Source organism: Delphinapterus leucas, chromosome 1 (genome assembly GCF_059928025.1).
Source record: "Delphinapterus leucas isolate spDelLeu-1000000601 "Yukka" chromosome 1, BTC_Dleu_Yukka2, whole genome shotgun sequence".
Classification (NCBI taxonomy): Eukaryota; Metazoa; Chordata; class Mammalia; order Artiodactyla; family Monodontidae; genus Delphinapterus; species Delphinapterus leucas.
The window spans coordinates 173,890,210-173,911,549 of NC_143129.1; the positions used below are offsets into that span (position 1 = coordinate 173,890,210).

At 43.1% G+C, this 21,340-nt stretch overlaps 1 protein-coding gene across 7 annotated transcripts in view; it reads left to right on the forward strand.

The window, feature by feature from the left end:
* The first annotated feature begins 4,531 nt into the window (after nt 1–4,531).
* USP48 (ubiquitin specific peptidase 48) overlaps nt 4,532–21,340 on the forward strand; it is a 67,415-nt gene continuing 50,606 nt past the window's right edge. For 2 of the 7 annotated variants that reach the window (XM_089899503.1, XM_089899520.1), the window contains exons 1-4: nt 4,536–4,993; nt 17,017–17,137; nt 18,315–18,471; nt 21,106–21,233. In XM_089899503.1, coding sequence (XP_089755629.1) covers nt 4,860–4,993; nt 17,017–17,137; nt 18,315–18,471; nt 21,106–21,233 — 540 coding nt within the window. In that variant the 5' untranslated portion in view covers nt 4,536–4,859. Of the gene's footprint in view, nt 4,994–12,611; nt 12,692–17,016; nt 17,138–18,314; nt 18,472–21,105; nt 21,234–21,340 lie in introns of those variants that run through there. The other 5 variants (XR_016388687.1, XM_089899507.1, XM_022551705.3 and 2 more) reach the window with 5 other exon arrangements.

The following is a 21,340-nucleotide window of genomic DNA, read 5'->3' on the forward strand; positions in this document are numbered from 1 at the left end:
AGCTTCTGAGTTACTCAATTCTTCTGATTCTCCTTATATCTAACAATTGTTCTTCTGGACCTTCTTCCTAAGGTCCTCCCCCTGTTCCCAAAACATCAGGTGAAGGAGCTAGCTAGCCATGTGGCTGTGCAGGGGAAGAAAGTTCCAGGTAAAGGACACAGCAAATGTAAAGGTCCTGAGGCATGGGTCTGCTTAGGGTGGTTATGGAACTGGGAGGAAGACTGTTGTTGGAACACAGCTGGAGAGAGTGTGGTAGGAAATGAGCTCTGGCCAATAAGGTGTAGACGGGAGGGACTTGGTTATTTACTTTGAATGAGGTGCTAAGTTTTTGGAGGTTTTTGAGCAGAGGAATGTTTTTCTGGTTTACATGCCAAGAAGACTATAACGAGGTGTTGGGGGAGGAGAAATTTTCCCCTCTACCCCTCTTGAGTTCTTGTGGCTGGACTAGTAATAAAATTGACACAAGACAGATTAAAAGGGGAAAAAAACAAATTTTAATTCATGTGCATGGAGGCCCCATAGAAATGGGACCTAAGAAGTGGCCAAAGCAGGCAGTTTTTATAGTTTTTAGACAAAGAAATAATAAATTTGTGAGAAATTGACAGGACAAAGAAACTAAGGTTTTGGGTGCTCAATTAATGAAGAATCTAAACAGAGTTTGGTCTTGGGGCAGTAAATTAAAGAAGTGACAAGGCTTGTTTATCTAGGCTTCTCAGCCTCAATTCCCTGCCTTTGGCGATAAGCATATCCTCTACCTCCAGATGCTGGGAGCGCACCTTTCACATGAAAGACTTATTTCCTGCTTTCAGGGAAAGGAGGGTCAGAGTGTATCCCTCTTGCATTTCTCAAGTAACTGTAATTCAAAATAATAGGCCATTGAGGCACATTTTGGGGCGGCCTACTCTGGGCCCCAAGAGGCAAGGGCGAAAACAGGGAGACCAGTTAGGGAGTTTTTGCAATAATCCAGGTGAGAGGCCAGGTGGTAACAGTCCCTGTACAGTAGTTGCATTCTGTATATACTTTGAAGGCACACACAGTTGACAGGATTTTGGGAAGTTCTGCATGGCGATGTAAGAGAGAGGTTAAAGCTACAGCTAAGATTTCAGGAAGGATGGAGCGGCCACCTGCTGAGATGGGGAAGATTACAGAAGGACATTTGGGGGTGGCTGGAAGTAGAATATGTTTTGTATCTTGAAAGTGTAAAATACCTATCATACATTGGAGGTGCCAGGTATGCAGTAGGATATACAAGTCTGGCATTTTAGGAGCAAGGTCAGGCGATAATGGAATTTGTGAGTCATTAACACACAGCGGTATTTAAAGCCACAGGAGATGAGATCACCCAGGGAGTAAATGTAGTTAGAGAAGTCCAAGCACAACCCTAGGCCACTCAAGTTTACAGGTTAGAGAGATGAGAAAGAATCAGCAAAGGGCATTGAAAAAGAATGGCTAGTGGGTGATAGAAAAACCAGGAGAAGGTGGTGTCCTGCTGAAACTGAGGAGGACCCTATGGGGCTCTCTGGTACAAACGCCTTCTGTTTCTCCCATTTCTTGTTTGTAGAAAATAGGCTTCGGGCTTCCCTGGTGGCGCAGTGGTTGAGAGTCCGCCTGACGATTCAGGGGACACAGGTTCGTGCCCCGGTCCAGGAAGATCCCACATGCCGCGGAGCGGCTGGGCCCGTGAGCCATGGCCGCTGAGCCTGCGCGTCCAGAGCCTGTGCTCCGCCACGGGAGAGGCCACAACAGTGAGAGTCCAGCGTACCGCAAAAAAAAAAAAAAAAAGAAAAGAAAATAGGCTTCATTCAGCCTCCATGACGTTCCCTGAATTCCAAAGGGCAGGTTCAAACAGTTGCTAATCAGGGAAGGGAAAGAAGGCAGAAACAAGGGAGGAAGAGTCAAGAAACAATAGTGCAGCCTTGTGGAAGGGTCCTGGTTCCTCCTCAAGGTATACATAACAATATCTGAGTTTCTGTGCAGGAACTAAGGCCCCCAGAAAGGTGGAGGATGGTAACTTCAGGCTGAGCACAAGATTCCTGGAGTACCGCCATGTCATCTCACCACCAACCAATCAGAAGAAAGCCACATACCCTGCAGCCTTCACCCCAAATTTTGCCTATAAAACTTCTCCCCCCAAACCATCAGGGAGTTCAGGTCTTTTTGAGCACAAGCCAGCTGTTCTCCTTGCTTGGCCATGCAATAAACCTTTCTCTGCTCCAAACTCCAACATTTCAGTTTGTTTGGCTTCACTGTGCATTGGGCACATGAACTTGTGTTCAGTAACACTGCAAGTTAAGAGAAGAATGTGTTCCCAAGAGAAGAGAGTGAAGAACTAGGTCAAATGCTGCAGACAGGTCAAGTAAAACAGGGTGTGAACTTACCACTGAATTTAACAACGTGGAGGACTTTGGTGACCTTTATGTGGTTGGTTTTGGGGCAAGAGCCTGATTTAGAATGGGTTTAAGAGGGATAGGAAATTAGGGAACTGGAGAAGAGTCTAAATCACTCTTTCCAGGAGCTCTGCTATAAAGAAGAGCAGAGAAGTGGGATGGTAGTTGGCGGGGAATGTGGGAGTCAAGAGAGGGTTTGTTAAAACTGGGAGAAATTACTGCATGTATCTAATGCTGATGAGAATCATCCAGTAGAGACTGGAAAATCCATGATGCAGGAGCAATATATCCTTCAAGATTCAGACTCACGTCTCCTATCTCTACATGGATGTCCCTGATGCACTTAAAATGCAATTTATTAAAAACTGAAATCATCATCTCCCTTCTAAACCTTCTCCTTCTTCTCTACTTTTTATCTCATTTGGTAGAAACTCTATTCGCTTAATTACTCAAGTTAGAAAACTGGCATATAGCAGTGACAGCACAATGAGTAATATTCACGATTTTATCATGTGCTAAGTGAGGTAATGACACAGGGAGCTGTAAGCACCTAGGAAAGGGCTATGACCTACACCTGAAGGTCAAATAACAGAAAGGTAAACAGACTTTGCTTAGACCAACTTACCAAGTTTAGCAATTCCATGTTCTAAATATCTTTCAAGTTTGCCTCCTCATTCCATACCTATTACACTGCCCCATTCTGGCCTTCATTATCTCTGGCTTGTATTACTTCTGTAGTCTTAAAAGGTTTCTCTGTCTCTGTCCTTGACCTAGACTGAGGAAGTTATACAAAATGAAAATCCCCCTTATATCACTCACCAGCTTTAAACATTTCAATGAGCCCCTCAGATAAAGCAAAGTCTTGGCCAGCCTCTCAAAGTCTCACCTCCCCTTCTCAGAGTTTGTGACCTCATACCAAGAAGTTTCTCTCTTCTGTGTTTTTGTTCCTTGTAGTTCCCTTTGTCTAGAATGGTACTTTTCTTCTAACCTGGCTAAGTTCTGCTCATCTATTAAGGGTGGATTTAGGAGTTATCCCTCCTGGGAAGACTTTCCCCAAGTACTCCAAACCTTCCAAGGAAGGGAAGGGGACCTTACTTTAAGTTTCTACTATTCTCCCCTCACCCCCTCTTGCATAAGTGCAAGGACCATGTCTTATTTTCATCGTTCCTTCAGTGAACGTTTGTCTAAACAATTGCACACATAAAGCATCCAGTCTGGGTAATTCCCTGGTGGTCCAGTGGTGAGGACTCCACGCTGTCACTACCGAGGGCTCAGGTTCTATCCCTGGTCAGGGGAAACTAAAATCCCACAAGCTGTGCAGTGCAGCAAAAAAAAAAAAAGCATCCAGTCCAAGGTTACCCAGCTGGCAAGCTATCGAGTATTGTGTCAGAAGTTAGTGCTTAGACCGCCATAGGGCTCTCATTAAAATGCAAAGTTTTCAAAATCCTCACTCAAGCAGTACCCTTTACAGTTCGCAAAACACTCTGATAAGGCTACTCTTTATATCCAGAAGCAGAGATTGAAAAAAGGAAATGTTTTCAAACCCTGCAGCTAAACAGGACCGTTATTAAAGAAGAAATCAGCATATGGAGATAACAGCAGTGAGGAGGGTCCACCACCTGCAAGGATGACCTTCCAGGGCAGAGAAACCCCGCCCAGGGACCCGCTTGCACCCCAGCACAAACCAAGGCACAGCAAACCCACTACTGCGAAGACTACAAATCCCAGCATGCCTGGCATCCAGTGAGTGACAGCACGCAACGCATGCCGGGACACGTAGTCCAGTTCTAGCTCAGGAAAAGGCCAGAACATCACGTGACGTCAGGAGTGCTCAGGAAAGGAGTCAGAACCGGTCCAGGCTCGAGTTAACCCTTCCAGAGAGCCGACCCTGGTTTCTTTGGTGACCCAGGTTTCAGGTCCCACCCCACAATCCAGCGGACCTATGGTGTGCGTTGAGTAGCCTCTCGCGTGATCCTTCACGGTTAAAGGGGAAGTACCGGAGGGCAAGAACAGGCGGACTTTAGCTCTCCAGGTGCCCGCTTGGAAGATTAGTGGTGCGCAGAACGCTATCCTGGACAGGAGCTGAGACGTCGCTTCTCCTGCAGCGCCGGTGAGGACGTGGCAAGGGTCTCGACTAGCGGCTTCCCCTTCCTCCGCCCGTCGGGCAAGAGGCGCAAAGACTGCTGGGAACGCGCATGCGCCCACCGCGGCGGGGAGTACACCTACAACGTCTGCGGGTGCGGGGGGTGTCGGGTGTCCGCGGAGGCGCTTTGCGGCCGGTCGTGCGGGTCGGGTGCGGGCGCGAGCGCGGGCGCCCGGGCAGAGGCGCGCGCAGGTGATTGACTGGCCAGCTGGCTGAGGGAGCGCCTGGTCCTCATCGCTGGCAGGTGGCGGAGCCCATTTGGGCGGTGGTGGAGGCGGCTGCGGCAGCCTGGGCGGCCGGGCTCAGGAGGCACTCCTCGGGCCAAGGCCATGGCCCCGCGGCTGCAGCTGGAGAAGGCGGCCTGGCGCTGGGCGGAGACGGTGCGGCCCGAGGAGGTGTCGCAGGAGCACATCGAGACCGCCTACCGCATCTGGCTGGAGCCCTGCATCCGCGGCGTGTGCAGGTGAGGCCCGCGCACCGGGCCTCGCGCCCCCCTCGCGTCGGACCTTGGAAAACCAGGCCCGGGGCTGGGGGAAGGAAGACGGCGGCCCTTTCCGTGCATCTAGCAGGCGTGGAGAGAACAAGGTGGAGGTTTCCTCCTTTCTGCCTTCTGGGCGATCTGGGAGAAAGGCAGCCTTTCCGGGCTCTGCACGGAGGTGATGCTGCTGAAAGCCCTTAAGAAAAGGTTTTAGGTTTTTATTAGAAGATGGCGGTGGAGATGGTTGAAGGCAGGAGCTAAGACCTTAGCAAACGTTGGTGGTTGGTATATCCTGGCCACTGCTCGGTTTTTTGGTTTATAAAAAGGGAACTTCTGCGAAGTGAGCTTCATCACTGTATATCTCGTATTGGTGTTGACGCTGAAGGCGTGATCATATTTTTGGGTAGGGCGGCTTTAGGAAAACGTACGGTTAGTCTGCGTCATCGGTACCCTTCATCCCCAGTTGACCTTCCCCTCTCTCGATAATCTAGTATTATTTAGCCTTTTTTGGGGGCTGGGGGGTCGCTCTGACTCAACACCACTCTACCGAGTACAAAGTTTGAGCTGTGTAAGTGCTGTCCTTCACTTCTACTTAGCCCGTGAACCTTGTCTTTCCTTTTAGATCGAATCCTTAGCTGTTTTTCCACCTTTTAACGCGGGAACTATAGTTTGTGTCCGGAATGTTGTTGAATTGACTTGGCCAAGCCGGGCATGCTCAGTAGCCTTTCATCAAGCATTTAGTAAAGACTTTCTGGAGTTTTTACATTCCACGGTGGGATCCGGAAGGAATGGAAGTCAAGGTCTCAGATTTGGAGCTTTAAGTCTAGTATGGGAAGTGAAACAAGTTAGAGAGCTTCCATAAAGCAGACGAATAATTCCAAGCTCTGGGAGTCTGGCTCATGAGGAGAGCAACCGTCAGTACTGGAATGACGTGGCCGTGTATAATAGATAAGCTTCAGTCAGTTTCTCCACATATTAGGTTCCAGAGTAACCAAAAAATATAAACTCTTTCACTGTAATAGTTATGATTTTAATGGAGGTAAAGGAGTAGAAATTAGGTGAGATCACTATAAGGGGAATGTCACGGATGTGAGTTTAAAGCTGCAATTGCAAGGTTTATATCCAAGCAGTTTTTTTCATAAATAGCTTTGAGGTATAATGCACACATCATATGATTCACCAATTTAAAATGTACAACCCAGTATTTTTTATTTGTATAGCCACAGGGTTGTTCAACCCTCAGCACAATCCGACCCCACTAAAAGAAGCTTTGTACCCGTTAGCTTGGCACTCAATCCTCCCTGTAAACCCCACTCCCCCTCCCCGCCCAGTTCGAAGTAACTACTGATATACTTTCTGCTTCTAAATTTGCCTATGGCCATTTCATGTAAATGGAATCATACAGTATGTGGACTTTTATGACTGGCTTCTTTGACAGCATAATGTTTTCAAGGATCATCCATGTTGTAGTATTTGTCAATATTTCATTTCATTAAAAATCGTTTTGTAAAAGTCATGTAAAACGCACAACGAAATTTACCATTTTTAAAAAAAATATTTATTTTTGGCTGTGTTGGGTCTTCGTTGCTACTCACAGGCTTTCTCTAGTTGTGGCGAGCAGGGGCTACTCATTGCGGTGGCTTCTCTTGTTGCGGAGCATGGGCTCAAGGCACGCGGGCTTCAGTAGTGTGGTGTGTGGGCTCAGTAGTTGTGGCTCGTGGGCTCTAGAGTGCAGGCTTGGTAGTTGTGGTGCGCTGGCTTAGTTGCTCTGTGGCATGTGGGATCTTCCCGGACCAGGGCTCAAACCCGTGTCCCCTGCATTGGCAGGAGGATTCTTAACCACTGTGCCACCAGGGAAGTCCCACTATTTTTAAAGTGTACAATTACACGGCATTAAGTACCTTTACGATTGTACAAACATCACCATTGTTTAGTTCCGGAACTTCTTCCATCACCCTAAAGGGAAATTCCATATCCATTAAACTCCAGTCATTTCCCATTTCCCCCTCCCCCACCCCCTGGCAACCACTAATCTTTTTGTCTGTAGATTTCTTTATTCTGGATATTTTATATACCTGGGATCATACAATACGTGGCCTTTTTTTGGTCTGGCGTTCACTTAGCATAATATTTTCAAGGGTCATACATGTTACAGTATGTATCAGTATTTTATTCCTTTTTATGGTTGAATAATATTCCATTGTTGGATATACCACATTTTATCGAATCATCAGTTGATGGATTTAATTTCCCCCCCAACTTTATTGAGGAATAATTGACAAATATAACTATATATTTAAAGTGTACAGCATGGTAATTTGATGGACATTGTGGAATGATTACCAAGATCAGGGCAATTAACACATCCATCATCTCACAGCATAGTTAAGTTGATGGATATTTTCGTTATTTCCGCTTTCTGGCTGTTGTGAATAGTGTTGCTATGAACATTTGTGTACAAGTTTTTGTTTGAACACCTATTTTCAGTTCTTTGGGATATATACTTAGGAGTGGAATTGCTGGGTCATAGGATCACTATGTTTAACATTTTGAGGAACTGACAAATTGTTTTCCAGAGTGGCTGCACTATTTTACATACTCACAGACAATATATGAAGATTCCATTTTCTTCTCATCCTTACACTGTTTTTGTCTTATAGCCATCCTAGTGGGTGTGAAGTGCTATCTCATTGTGGTTTTGCTTTGCATTTTCCTCATGACTAATAAGATTGAGCATCTTTTCATGTGCTTATTGGCCATTTGTAGATCTTTGGAGAGAGGTCTTTTCACATCCTTTGCCCATTTTAAAATTGGATTGTCTTTATTATTGAGTTCTAAGAGTTCTTTATATATTCTGGATATAAGTCCCATGTATTTACAAATATTTTCTCATTCTGTGGGTTCTCTTTTCCCTTTTTTTTAAAAATGCTTTTCTAATTTATTTATTTATTTTTTGGCTGCGTTGGGTCTTCATTGCTGCAGGGGCTTTCTTCTTTTTTCTTTTTTTTTTTGTGTGTTACACGGGCCTCTCACTGCTGTGGCCTCTCCCGTCGCGGAGCACAGGCTCCGGAGCGCAGGCCCAGCGGCCATGGCCCACGGGCCCAGCAGCTCTGCGGCATGTGGGATCCTCCCAGAGCGGGGCACGAACCCATGTCCCCTGCATTGGCAGGTGGACTCCCAACCACTGCGCCACCAGGGAAGCCCGGGGGGCTTTCTTTAGTTGCTGAGAGCAGGGGCTGCTCTTTGTTGCAGTGTTTCTCATTGTGGTGGTTTCTTGTTGCAGAGCACGGGCTCTAGGCACACGGGCTTCAGTAGTTGTGACACGCGGGCTCAGTAGTTATGGCGCACAGACATAGTTGCTCCGTGGCATGTGGAGTCTTCCTGCACCAGGGCTTGAACCTGTGTCCCCTGCATTGGCAGGCAGATTCTTAACCACTACGCCACCAGGGAAGTCCGGTTTTGCCTTCTTTGAACCAGCACATAACACAAAGAGCCTGGGAATGTTGAGTCAGTCACCAAAGTTTTGGAAAGGGGTTAAAGTTAGGCAGTGACCTGCTGTAGCGCCCCCCCCCCCGTCAAAGGACGGGGAGCCTTCTGAATTCCTTATTTGTTGACATCTTTTTAGAGACCCGTTTGTGATTATGAAATAAAATGGTAGAGGGACAAGAATGTTCTTAATTAGAGGGGACTAGTTTGGAAGGGAGTTCCTGAACTCAGTTAATGGACCTAACCTAAGCAACTGTCATTCTGATAGAGTGGTGACATGGAGTTACAGAAACAAGTTGAAGTTTTTGAGGAGAATTCAGACAGTAAATGGTTATTATTGGAACCATTTCGGTAATCCTTGGTTAACCTATTCTCTCCCCCTCCCTCCCTCTCTTTCCTTCTCCGTCTCTCTCTCTCTGTGCACACAGGTCACTTTAGAAATCTGGTGCTGCATTAGGCAAAGCCTTAGTGTAGTCAGGGGTCTTCCCTGGAAGCAGGAGAGTTGGCTTTTGCTATCCTTCATTGATTTCTACTTGGGCTGTGTGAAATGATGTCCTAAGAGCCAAGAAACTAAAAGGTGTTGAGGGAGAAAAACAAAGCAATAGCTCTTTAAATGACCACGCAGAGGGAGTAATATCTCCACCCTCCTCTCCCATTCAAATAATAAAATTTCTTTGTACTACATAGCATCTATGAAATCATTGACTAAATTTCTGTCCATTGTGCTGGAAAACATACTCCTAAATGACAGATCCTTGGAGATCTGTCAAAACAGCTAAAACTACCACTCTTACCTACGGTCAGTGTAGAAGGAACTTTGCACCCCTAGATACTTAGCCTACTGTTTTTTTTCCCCACTTTGCAGTTTTTGATTTGTGAAAAATTGTTTCCTTTCTGTACAGTTTTGGATATCATTGCAGATGTCTCCTTTTGCTTCTTGCCCACACCATCTAATCAGCTCCCAAGTCCTATTTCATTGCATTGATATGCTGGAATTCAACTTTCTTCCATAGCTTGCATTGCCACTAAATTGGTTTAGACTAGGAAAATTGTTATGTCTCAGGCTTTGTTCAGCCTCGGTCCATCATTTACATTGCTGCGAAAGCGTTTGTTGGCCTAAAATCACAGCGAATAACGTCACAGCTGCTTAACATGTCATACCAAACATTTGGGGAACCTGCCCCCTGCCTACTGCTGTAGCCACTTGGTGTTCTTATATCCATGGCCCTAGAAAAAAAAGTACCTGTTAGAATTCTTCATTTTGTTTCATTGCCACAGTGTCAAACATATTCTGTGGACACGTGCCCAGAAGTATTGAAACAAAATATTGGTGCCATTTAACATTTTGAGACATTTTCTCAAGTTTTTCCCAAAGCGTTGTGTTTAACAATGAATGGACAGCAACTCTCACTTTACCCTGATTCATGATCAAAACTTTTTTTTTTGGCCGCACTGCACGGCCTGTGGAACTTCCCCGACCAGGGATCAAACCTGTGCCCACTACAGCGGAAGCACAGAGTCTTAACCACAGGACCGCCAGGAAAGTCCATCACCAAAACTTTCTTTGCCGATTTCATAAGTGAAAACATCTTTCATGGCTGTTTTAAACTCACATTTCTCTGGAGCTCAATGTTTTCCCCTGTGTTTGTTAACTGGTCTTATAAGAAAGCTTAGAGGAAGAGGGGCAAAGCTGTTTTTAAGAATTCGGAGATCAGGGAGTTCCCTAGAAGTCTGATGGTTAGGACTTTTCACTGCCGTGGCCCTGGGTTCAATCCCTGGTTGGGGAACTGAGATTCTGCAAGCGGCGCGGTGCGGCCAAAAAAAAAAAAATTAGGAGATGGGTTAGAGACTGAAATGGATTGTTGGCTCTTGGAGGTAAGTTAATAACAGAAAAAGCTTTATTTCGTTAGTCCATATTTGTTAGGGTTCCTAGATACAGGTGACAGAAACTTTAACGTAGTGTAAGGGAAGTGCCTCAGTTAACAAATCTAGGGAGGTGTTTGTTTTAATTCAGGAAAGATGTGGACAAATAAATCATGGCTAGGGCAGGGAAACACTTGAGCCCAGGAGAGATTCATGAACCTCTTAGAGCTGTTTCTCATGCAAATCAGCATGTTGTTTCCTTCTTAATGTTAGGACAGCTAAGCTGTCAGAAGGGTCTGCCACTGAAGAGGGATTGTTGTTTTGGGGTTGTTTGTCTTTCTCTCAGTTCCCATTTTAAATATCTTGTGAGGCTGGTTTTGGGTGCTGGATGGGAGCTGCATCTCAGCAGCTCTTGCTAGAACCACAAGAATGGAGGAACAGTTCGTTCTCAAAGAAAAATAAAAAAGGCAGGGGGAGCTGAAGAAACTAGGCATGTACAGTAATAGTTAACTGCCACACGAAACAAAAACCTAGGGGTAAGCCGACCGATGCATAAGTAAATGAGATACGAGTAGTGGGAGAGAGCCAGGGGAGAACCAGGATGGTGCTCTTCATGCTTTGTTTTTGTTTGTGATTCAGTTCTCCCTCTCTGATTCCCCTGTAGGCAGAAGGAAGGATTTCTGGGAAGAAGACCAGTGGGGAGTGGGTAGAGGGTACCCACTAAGGTTGTAGGAACTTACTATTTCAGAGAAGGCGAATGGCATTACTCTACCTAGATTAAATCGGGGCTACTTGTGACCTTGAAAAAGTTACTTGCTTTTTAAGTCAGCATTAGCAAATTCAGATGCTTTCTAGGGCCAAGTAAGTTGTATAAATTTGAGTCAACAGGCTAGGGTATTTACACATCAAACATGTAAACATGTGTCCCTGTCTCACCTGTCTCACCCTCCTTGATCTGTCTCTTACACTGATGGAAACAGGTATGCAGAAGTATTTTTCTACTATAAGAAAATTGGTTACAAACAGGATGATAGATGATACTTGACACCTGTAGCCTACTCCTAATGGGGATAAAAAGGAGCTTGGGGCTTTGGAGACTGAGTGGGAGAGGTTTTCTTCTACAGAGGGATTTCATCTAGCCTTCTGTACATGGCATTCTGCTGCACTGCTTAGGTTGGCTTGGAAGTAATGGCTTAGAATAGAAATTTTTATTTATTTACTTATTTATTTATCTATCTTTGGCTGCATTGGGTCTTCGTTGCTGCGCACGGGCTTCCTCTAGTTGCTGCGAGTGGGGGTTACTCTTCATTGCGTTGCGCAGGCTTCTCATTGCAGTGGCTTCTCGTTGCGGAGCACAGGCTCTAGTTGCGCGGGCTCCAGTAGTTGTGGTTTGCGGGCTCTAGAGCACAGGCTCAGTAGCTACGGCGCACGGGCTTAGTTTCTCCGCAGCATGTGGGATTTTCCCGGACCAGGGCTCGAACCCGTGTCCCCTGCATTGGCAGGCAGATTCTTAACCACTGCGCCACCAGGGAGTCCCAACAGAAATGTTTTTGTGATTCATGCTTCTTAAGTAGATTCTCCACTGCTCCAAACAAGAAAATAAATAAACAAACAAAAAAATCCTCCACAACATTGAGCCCATGTACCAAAAAAAAGGCTTGGCCTCAATTTGGAAAGCTTTAGTTGGTTAGCCTAAGCTACTTTTAATGCAGTGGCTCACCACTGACTTTGGTTCTCACCTGGAGTGTGTCCTTAGGCACCCGGAAGCCATAGGTTCTCGGGGGAGGAGGGTGGCGGCTGGTGCTTTAACACAGGTTCATCTCATGTACACGGTGATGGCATTTTAGCTGATGGAACCTTATTCAGTAACACCTCACCATCAGTTAATTTAAGAAAAGCAAAAACAAAAAAACGATGCCAGCGTTCTAGGGCTAAATAATACAAGTTGCTCCCAGCTTCTCACATCTGTTTTTGGAAGTCTTTTTAAAGTTAAAGAAACCTATTGCGTGACATTTTTAGTTCATAGCTGTGTATTTTATTTGCTCATTGAAGCCAACTTTGGACCAAGTGTACAAGATTTATTGTGTGTGTGGGAGGGGAGGAGTGTGGACAAGGAGAGCCTCCTTTTGTTCATTTTCTCTATTTTGCTGTTAGGAACAGGAGACTAAAATCTGAATGGTTCTAATGGAACCGTAGTTGAGAGAATGATCTGTGCTCTTGACCCACAGGAGTGCCTGTCTTCCCAGCCAAAACCTGTGAAGGACTTACCCCTCCCTTGTTTACGAGGAGAAAACAAACTTGGTATACCTTTGAAAAGCATATTGGAAAGAGCAAGTACATACTTACTTAGTTTTGGAGATAACATTTTCACTCTAGTTATTGATGCTAACTTTTCCTGTTCTAAAGACCTTGCAGGGCTTCCCTGGTGACGCAGTGGTTGAGAGTCCGCCTGCTGATGCAGGGGACACGGGTTTGTGCCCCGGTCCGGGAGGATCCCACATGCCGTGGAGCGGCTGGGCCCGTGAGCCACGGCCGCTGAGCCTGCGCGTTCGTGCTCCACAACGGGAGAGGCCACAACAGTGAGAGGCCCGCGTACTGCAAAAATAAAATAAAATAAAATAAAAAATAATAAAAGAATCTTATTTATTTATTTATTTTTTTAAAAGAATCCGCCTGGTAAGTTCTTGCCCCTATTCCAAGGAAAGATTTTAGGTTGCTTTCCCCTGTCTCTGAATCAGGTTTTTTTGTTTGTTTCTTTATATCTTCTCTTGGTAGAAGAGAAAAATTACTTTTGTGTAAAAGGAGAGATTGTTTTTACTCATTTTAATTCCCTTGTAGTAGTCCTTTACCATTAGAGGTGAGTTATAGGCACAAAAAATAACTCCTTTTAGATCCTTCCCCCTCCCCCCACAATGGATCAGTTGTACTTTTATTTCCTTAGTAAGTTACTTTCCAACTTGGCTTTGACATAATCCTGAAAAAACTGCTCTTAAGCTGGCCAAACTTGTTTTCATTTTTATTTTTTAAAACCAAGAAGACAGTGTGTTTAACTGGAACATTAAGAACAATTATTTACTGATTTCCCGATTATGTAGTACTTCCCAGAGTTCTAAATCTGAAAGATATAAAATGTGATGGGGGAACATAGGAAGCCCTTTATTCTTAGTTTTGCAGCCAGCAGGTAGAGGTAAACCTCCTCAAAGATGGTTGTTCCCAGGTTATAGTGCGTCTTGTTATCTAAACAAACAAACAGGTCTGTCATACCCCAAACACACACACTTTTTTTGGCCACACCACCTGGCATGCGGGATGGGATCTTAGTTCCCTGACCAGGGATCAAACCCGGGCCCCCTGCATTGGGAGCATGGGGTCTTAGCCACTGGACCACCAGGGAAGTCCTCTTCACACCCTTTTTTTTATTTTTAAAGTTGTTTTTTTTTTTTTTTTTTACGGTGTGCGGGCCTCTCACTGTTGTGGCCTATCCCGTTGCAGAGCACAGGCTCCGGACGCGCAGGCTCAGTGGCCTTGGCACACGGGCCCAGCCGCTCCGCGGCATGTGGGATATTCCCGGACCGGGGCACGAACCCGTGTCCCCTGCATTGGCAGGCGGACTCTCAACCACTGCGCCACCAGGGAAGCCCTAAAGATTTAATTTTACTTATTTTTGGCTGCATTGGGTCTTCTTTGCTGTGCGCGGGCTTTCTCTAGTTGCGGCGAGCAGGGGCTACTCTTCGTTGCGGTGCATGGGCTTCTCATCTTGGTGGCTTCTCTTGTTGTGGAGCACGGGCTCTAGGCACGTGGGCTTCAGTAGTTGTGGCTTGTGGGCTCAGTAGTTGTGGCTCGCGGGCTGTAGAGTGCAAGCTCAGCAGTTGTGGCGCATGGGCTTAGTTGCTCCGCGGCATGTGGGATCTTCCCTGACCAGGGCTTGAACCCGTGTCCCCGCCTTGGCAGGTGGATTCTTAACCACTGCGCCACCAGGGAAGACCCCCCCCCCGCCACACCCATTTTTAAACACTGCTTTGTTCCTTGCTTTTTTCAACTAATGATATTGTTACATATCACAACATAATAAAGTTTCTCCTTATCTTTTTTCCCTAATTACAGTAGTTTCCATTGCTTGGCTGTATTATTTAGCAGATTCCTATTGATGGGCATTTATAGTGTTTCCAATCTTTTACTGCTGTCAATAAAGCTTTAATGGGTAACCTTCTGAAATATTCAGAACATACTGACTTAATAAAGTCCTTCACAGCAAAAGAAAATCTAGGCTTGTATGTTACAGTCAGTTGTGTATCTTAAGTCTCCTTTAATCTGGATAATTATTCAGTCTTTCTTTGTATTTCATCATGTGGAGGGTTTTTTTTTTTAACATCTTTATTGGAGTATAATTGCTTTACAATGGTGTGTTAGTTTCTGCTTTATAACAAAGTGAATCAGCTATACATATACATATATCCCCATCTCTATATGGAGGTTTTTTAAAAGCATAGGACACTTTGCAGAAAGCTTCTCAACTTGGGTTTGTCTGGTGTTGGCTTATAATTAGGTTTAGGTTATTCACTTTGGTAGGAAAACCACAGAAGTGATGTGCTCTTAGTGCATCACACCAGGAGGGGCATACAGTTAATTAGACCCATTACTGGCTACTTAAACTTTGATCCTTTGGTTAGGTGGCATCTGCCAGGTTTCTCCACTGAAAGCTACTATATTTCCTTTTGTAATTAATAAACAACTTGTGCTGAGATACTTTGAGACTATGTAAATACTCCGTTACTCCTCAAACCTTCCTACACTGGCATCCATTGACAATCCTTGCATGATTTCGTTATTAATCTGATGAATGCCAGCCAAATGGTGAATTTCTAATTTTGTCCTTTCTTCCACATTGATAGTTGGCTTTCTTCTTTAAGGAGGAGATTTCTCATCCATCCATCCATCCACCCACCTTACTAATGGATTCCTACATTATTGAGCGGGTTGTAATCCGATCATTATTTTGTTGCTCAGATTGTTCCAGATTTGGGTACTGGGAGGCCCATCCAAGCTCTTCCTTTTAACATGTCCCCCTCATTCTTTGAGTACATCCTTATTTTGGGGGCACAGCAGTATGTCCATGTTTATCTTGCCCAGGCTTCAAATTGGCCATCTCTCCCAGGAGCTCTGGGTTCTTCGCGTGGGGAATATTTAGAAATCAAGATCTGCTTGCTCGGTGTGTTCATGTTACTGCTCTTAGGCCCTCGGCTGACAAAAAATCTGTCTCGTTTAGGCTGCCCATTAAATCTAAATTTCAGATAGACAACAAATACTTTTAAAAATATAAATATGTCATTTATCTGAAATTCAAATAACTTCTGTCCTGTATTTTATCTGGCAACACTAATCTACCTGTCTGTATATATTAAGACCCTGTGGATTTTGACTTAACACCTGTTATTCCTAATCAATACTGCAGGGTTGGTTTTATTCTTCTTCCCTTATTTGTAACTTTCCTCTCCAAAACTTGATTCCCTTCATCCCCAGTATACATGTACTTATTTGTTAAATTGCAGAATGTACAGAAAGTTTCAGAATTGTTAACCCATGTATCTTTGAAAAGGAAGCTATTAAATAAGTTTGTTGTTTGTTCCTTATGTCTTTATCCTGACACTAATAAACTTGCTAATGACCAAGTTCAAGTTACTTGGGTCAGTGCCCCACCCTCTTCCTTTCAGTGTATGTAACTCAATTGAAATATGTTATTGTTTGTGTTGAATTTAAGGTTCCCTCCATCCTTACTGATTTGTGTATAACATTCACATGGCCCCCAAATTCAACAGTGTATGGAACGGTATATTCAGGAAAATGTCCAACGCTTCTTTTTTTAAAAAAATCTTAATCCTACTCATGTTCTACAGGTAACCAGTTTCACTAGTCTCTGATTTATCCTTTTGGTGTTTTTCTTTTTTTTTATACTGTTATTTTTTTGCTGAAGTATTGTTGATTTACAATGTTGTATTAATTACTGTACAGCAAAGTGATTCAGTTATACACACGCATATATACATTTGTGTTTTCCTTTTTGCTCAAATGAGCAGATACATGTGTATTTTATTTCCCCATCTTTCTTAACATAAAAAATGGCATGCTATAGATAACTCTCTTGCACTTTGCTTTTTGCTCATTAATATATCTTAGAAATTACATCAGTTCACAGAGATCGTCATGTGTTTTTCCTGTCACAGTTGTGTGGTACTCCATTGTGTGGATGTACCATATTCCCTATGTTTGGTCATTTGGGTTGTTTCCAGTATTTTGCAATCACAAACAATGCTGTAATGAATAACCTAGTGTATGTGTTTTTGCACTGTTGGAGGTCCATCTTCAGGATGAATTCTTAGAAGTGAAATGGATAGGTCAAAAAGTAGGTGTGTATGTAGATTTGTTAGCTATTGCAAAATTCCCTTCTGTAAGAGTCCTACCAGTTGGCATTCTCACCAGCAGCAGATGAGTTCTGTTTCCCCACAGCCTCACAGACTGGGTGTGATATTATGCTTTCTCAGTTTTGCTAATCTAATAGATGAGAAATAGAATTTAAAAAATGGTATCATTATAGTTTTAATTTGCATATTTCTTTACCATGGAACTATGGTATTTTTTAATCACACAATATTTTTTCATAGACGAAACTGCAAAGGAAATCCGAATTGCTTGGTTGGGATTGGTGAGCACATTTGGTTAGGAGAAATAGATGAAAATAGTTTTCATAACATTGATGACCCCAACTGTGAGAGGAGAAAAAAGGTAAGCCATCATTTTTTAAGCGATTTCTATATGGCATTCTTGTGTGTTTTATTTTGTGCCTATGATCAGAAACCATTACTGATTTCAGGTAACCTAAGCAGCTTTAAGATCAGTAGTGGAATTTAAGACTCTAAACCACTTGAATTGGAACAGTTCTTAGTGGTATGCTTTAAAACAGGTAGCTATGTAATCCAGCAAGCCTTTAAATGATAGTTTTAGTTCAATGCTGATTCTACGTTTGCTTTAATGTAGCATGTTTTATGTTGAGCTCTTTTTAAGTCTCTTTAAAGGAGGTGGTAAACCCAGGGCACAAACTCTCAATGATATTACTTTGCTTTCTTGGGCTTGTATTTTTACATATTATACATACAACAGAAGTTTTACCTTTTTTTTTTTTTTAACGGTAATACACATTAATACGTTCTAACGATAAAGCCTGGCGTTTACAAAATAGTCACCTGTATAGGTATTTTCTGTCTTAAAAAGAACAATTCTTTGTAAGTTCAGGAATTCTCCAGCCTTATCTTTGGAAAAAATTGCAACTAACTCCCTCCATCCTCCCATCTCCCAGATCTATAGGATAAAAAGGAACTTTTCTGGAAGTTTCACTTTGTCATTCTGCTGAATGCTGGGCTCTTAGGAATATAGAAAATGAAAAACCTATGTACATATGTTTAAAATTGATGTTTCCTAGAGCCAACTGTTCTCTAAGCTTAGATTTAAGTGGCTGGAGAAGGCTAGAGATGCTGTCCTAAGTCTTTCCCCACTCCCATAGTCAACCCAAATGGGGCTTTCATGATAATTATGCCCTAACCTTTCCTGAGAGAGGCTCACAGGGTTTAGTGGTTGAGGCAGTTTAACACATTTTTAATCAAATTAAAAAGAAATACTTCTCAGGCTTCCCTGGTGGCGCAGTGGTTGGCAGTCCGCCTGCCAATGCGGGGAACGCAGGTTCAGGCCCCAGTCCGGGAGGATCCCGTGTGTCGCGGAGCGGCTGGGCCCGTGGACCATGGCCGCTGAGCCTGCGCGTCCAGAGCCTGTGCTCCGCGATGGCAGAGGCCACAGCAGTGAGAGGCCTGCGTGATGCAAAAAAAAAAAAAAAAAAAAAAAAACTTTTCATAATTTTTTTATTTAAGGGGAAACTGGTTTTATAATTGTAAATTTTGTGTCTTTGTAGAACTCATTTGTGGGCCTCACTAACCTTGGAGCTACTTGTTATGTCAACACATTTCTTCAAGTGTGGTTTCTTAACCTGGAGCTTCGGCAGGCGCTCTACTTATGTCCAAGCACCTGTAGTGACTACATGATGGGAGATGGTATCCAAGAAGAGAAAGGTGAGTGGGGATGGGTATGGGGAGGGCTTACTGCTGAGCTTTTTGCTAGCTAGACCACTTTGAACCAACCATATAGAGGAAACTTCAACTACAGTTTCCCTCTGTAATACACTGTGATTGCAGTCCATTAAATTCTAGTGATTGAGAGAAATCAGTCAGTAAAGCAGACAATGTTACTCTTTTGCCTAGTTTGAGAGACTTAATAAATACTTCAGTGTACCCACAGCCTTTTGTCTTGATTCCCAAATAGGCTGATTTACAAAATACCCTCTAAAATTAAGATTAAATTAACCAACCTTGGCAAAGCAAGCTACTAATATGCGACTACACTCATTGCAAATTTAGAAATCAGTTTCAGATTGTTCTAGTGGAATTATTTAGTTTTTTATGCATAATATGTGGATTGTTATTCCTAATTGATATTTCTATTTAGAGATTATTCTCTTTGAGATGGAACTTCCATGGAATGACCAGCTTTTTCTTCTCAAAGCTGGGGGATAGAGGGAAGTGAGTATAAGATTACACAGGTCTAGGAGCTCCAGGTTGGGAACGTTTGACTCTTCTTCTCATTTGTAAATCCTGTGCTGTCTATTATGTGATCTGACTTGGGCACACAGCTCATGTCTTTGGCTCTGAGAGAGAAAAGATAGGGTTCCTAAGTCCCACATCTTCCTTCTTGCTGCTCTTTAGATAATTGTAATACTTTTGGTCCTTGTTAACAGTTCAAAACAGTGCTTAAAAATTCTTAAGTTTGTTTCCCCAAAGCTTTATTCCTATAGTTCTGAATATTTAAATCTAGATTAATAGTATAGAAGGTATTGATATTTAAAGAATTAGTGTATGTAAAGGATGAGTAATGGAAAATGGATCATTTTTAAGTTTTAGCATTGTTTTTGCTGAAGTATAAATTTACCAATGAGAAGATAGCTAAATAACAAGTGGAAACTAAATGTCTATTTTGTAAAATGATGTACCATGGCCACCTTTGGGTATTGTGGTTTTAATATGTATCTTCAAGAGATGTGTTTTTTTTTTGTTTTGTTTTTTTAATTTCTAAACACTTAGATTTTACTATTTCACCAAAGCCCTTAACCTTGTTCTCAGATAAGAGTGTGCATTTCTGGTGCTATTAGCAGACACAGTGCAATGTAGTGAGAAGGGTTTGTGTTGGAAATGATGGGACTTGAGTTCTAGTCCCAGCTCCACTACTTTATTTTACAGATAGGAAAACCAGCAGAGGATAAGTTATTTAAGATCTCATGTAGTATCTAATCTGTAAAATAAGAAAGTTGGAATAGACACAAACTTACTTGAAGGACTTTTAACATCCTGTAAAGCCCCTGCACCCCAGGAAGTAAGATTTTTTATCTTTATTTTACGAATGAACTATTGACTTCCTTTTCACAGTTGGTGAGTCACAATTGGTAGTAAAGAGGTAAACCATTCAGACCAGTCAGGAGACAAACTACACAACGATTTGAACTGACAAAAAATTATTAATAGGAAATTAGAGTAATAGGGGAATTGGTTAGTAAGAATTAAAGAGGACTTGAAAAAACACAGATATAGCAGATAGGGGAGCAGCCACTACCCCAAGGGCTGGAAAAGAATACAGAAGGAGGAGTCCCACGCCCGCACTGACCAGGCCTGAGATCCAGACCTCACTGGAGAAAGCACTGCCTACCTGAGCTCACTGGATGGCCAAGAAGATGCTGAGATGCCTCAGTGGGTTTCGTTGCTGGAAACTGTCCTCAGGGAGGTACTGGGCCTTGGAATCTCTTGCAGAGAGTGTCCAGGAGGTCATTCACAGGGTGGTCATTCAGGAGGAAATGCCTCACAAGAGGCATCCCAGTGAAGCTACCAGAGGAGGTGTGGGGAGAAGCTGCTGGCCACTGCTGGCTGAGGGAGCCCACAGAGCCTGGTGAGACACGGAGTGGAACCCTGGAGCGCCCTCTACTGACAAGACTCAACTTTACACTAGCTGGCAAAGGAGGAATCTTTGCAGAGCTCATCTCTGTTAGCACAGAGCAAGCAAAGAAGGGTGGATTTGGAGCTGAGAGGCAATTAATCGATAACTGGCACAGAAGAGAATACACAAATCTTTTAGGGCTCTTGAGATTCATGCTTCCTATTTTCATACCTTCTCCGAACTCACTAGAACTTGAAACTAAATTTTAAGATTTTTAACAGTATATTGTTATATTGTTCATTCAAGTTTGAATCAGTGTGCTTGAGATTGCTGTCATTTGCTCTGTTTGTGGCACGTTCACATTAATGAGATTATATTAAAGTATTTGGCCATTTAATGCAAATAGTAAGTATAGTGTATGGTTTTTATTACTGGAATGGATGTTTCGGTGTGATTTGACACTCTAGAAGCCATAGTCATAATTGCTATTGTTGTTGTAACATGTATAGCCTCTTGCCTTTAGGGGATGCATATAGACAGTCATGGCTGCCTCATGACTTCCAAAAGATGTGATTACTGATTTCTTTTAAAGTTTTAAAACTATAATAAAACATTATTATAGTTTGGATATAAGGGTGTTTAATTATAATTATGTTCTCATGTGAAGAGGAGTACATATTTTTAAAAAGTAGCAGTTTTTAAAAGAACAAACATTTCTTTAATAGATTATGAACCTCAAACAATTTGTGAGCATCTCCAGTACTTATTTGCCTTGTTGCAAAACAGTAATAGGCGATACATTGATCCATCGGGATTTGTTAAAGCTTTGGGCTTGGACACAGGGCAGCAGCAGGTAAGAACCTTTTACTTTTTTAAATATACAAAGCATTCCTTACAATCTTTATAGAAAGAAATGAAGAAATTTTTAAAAATCAATTTTTTTCTATTTTATTTACTGTT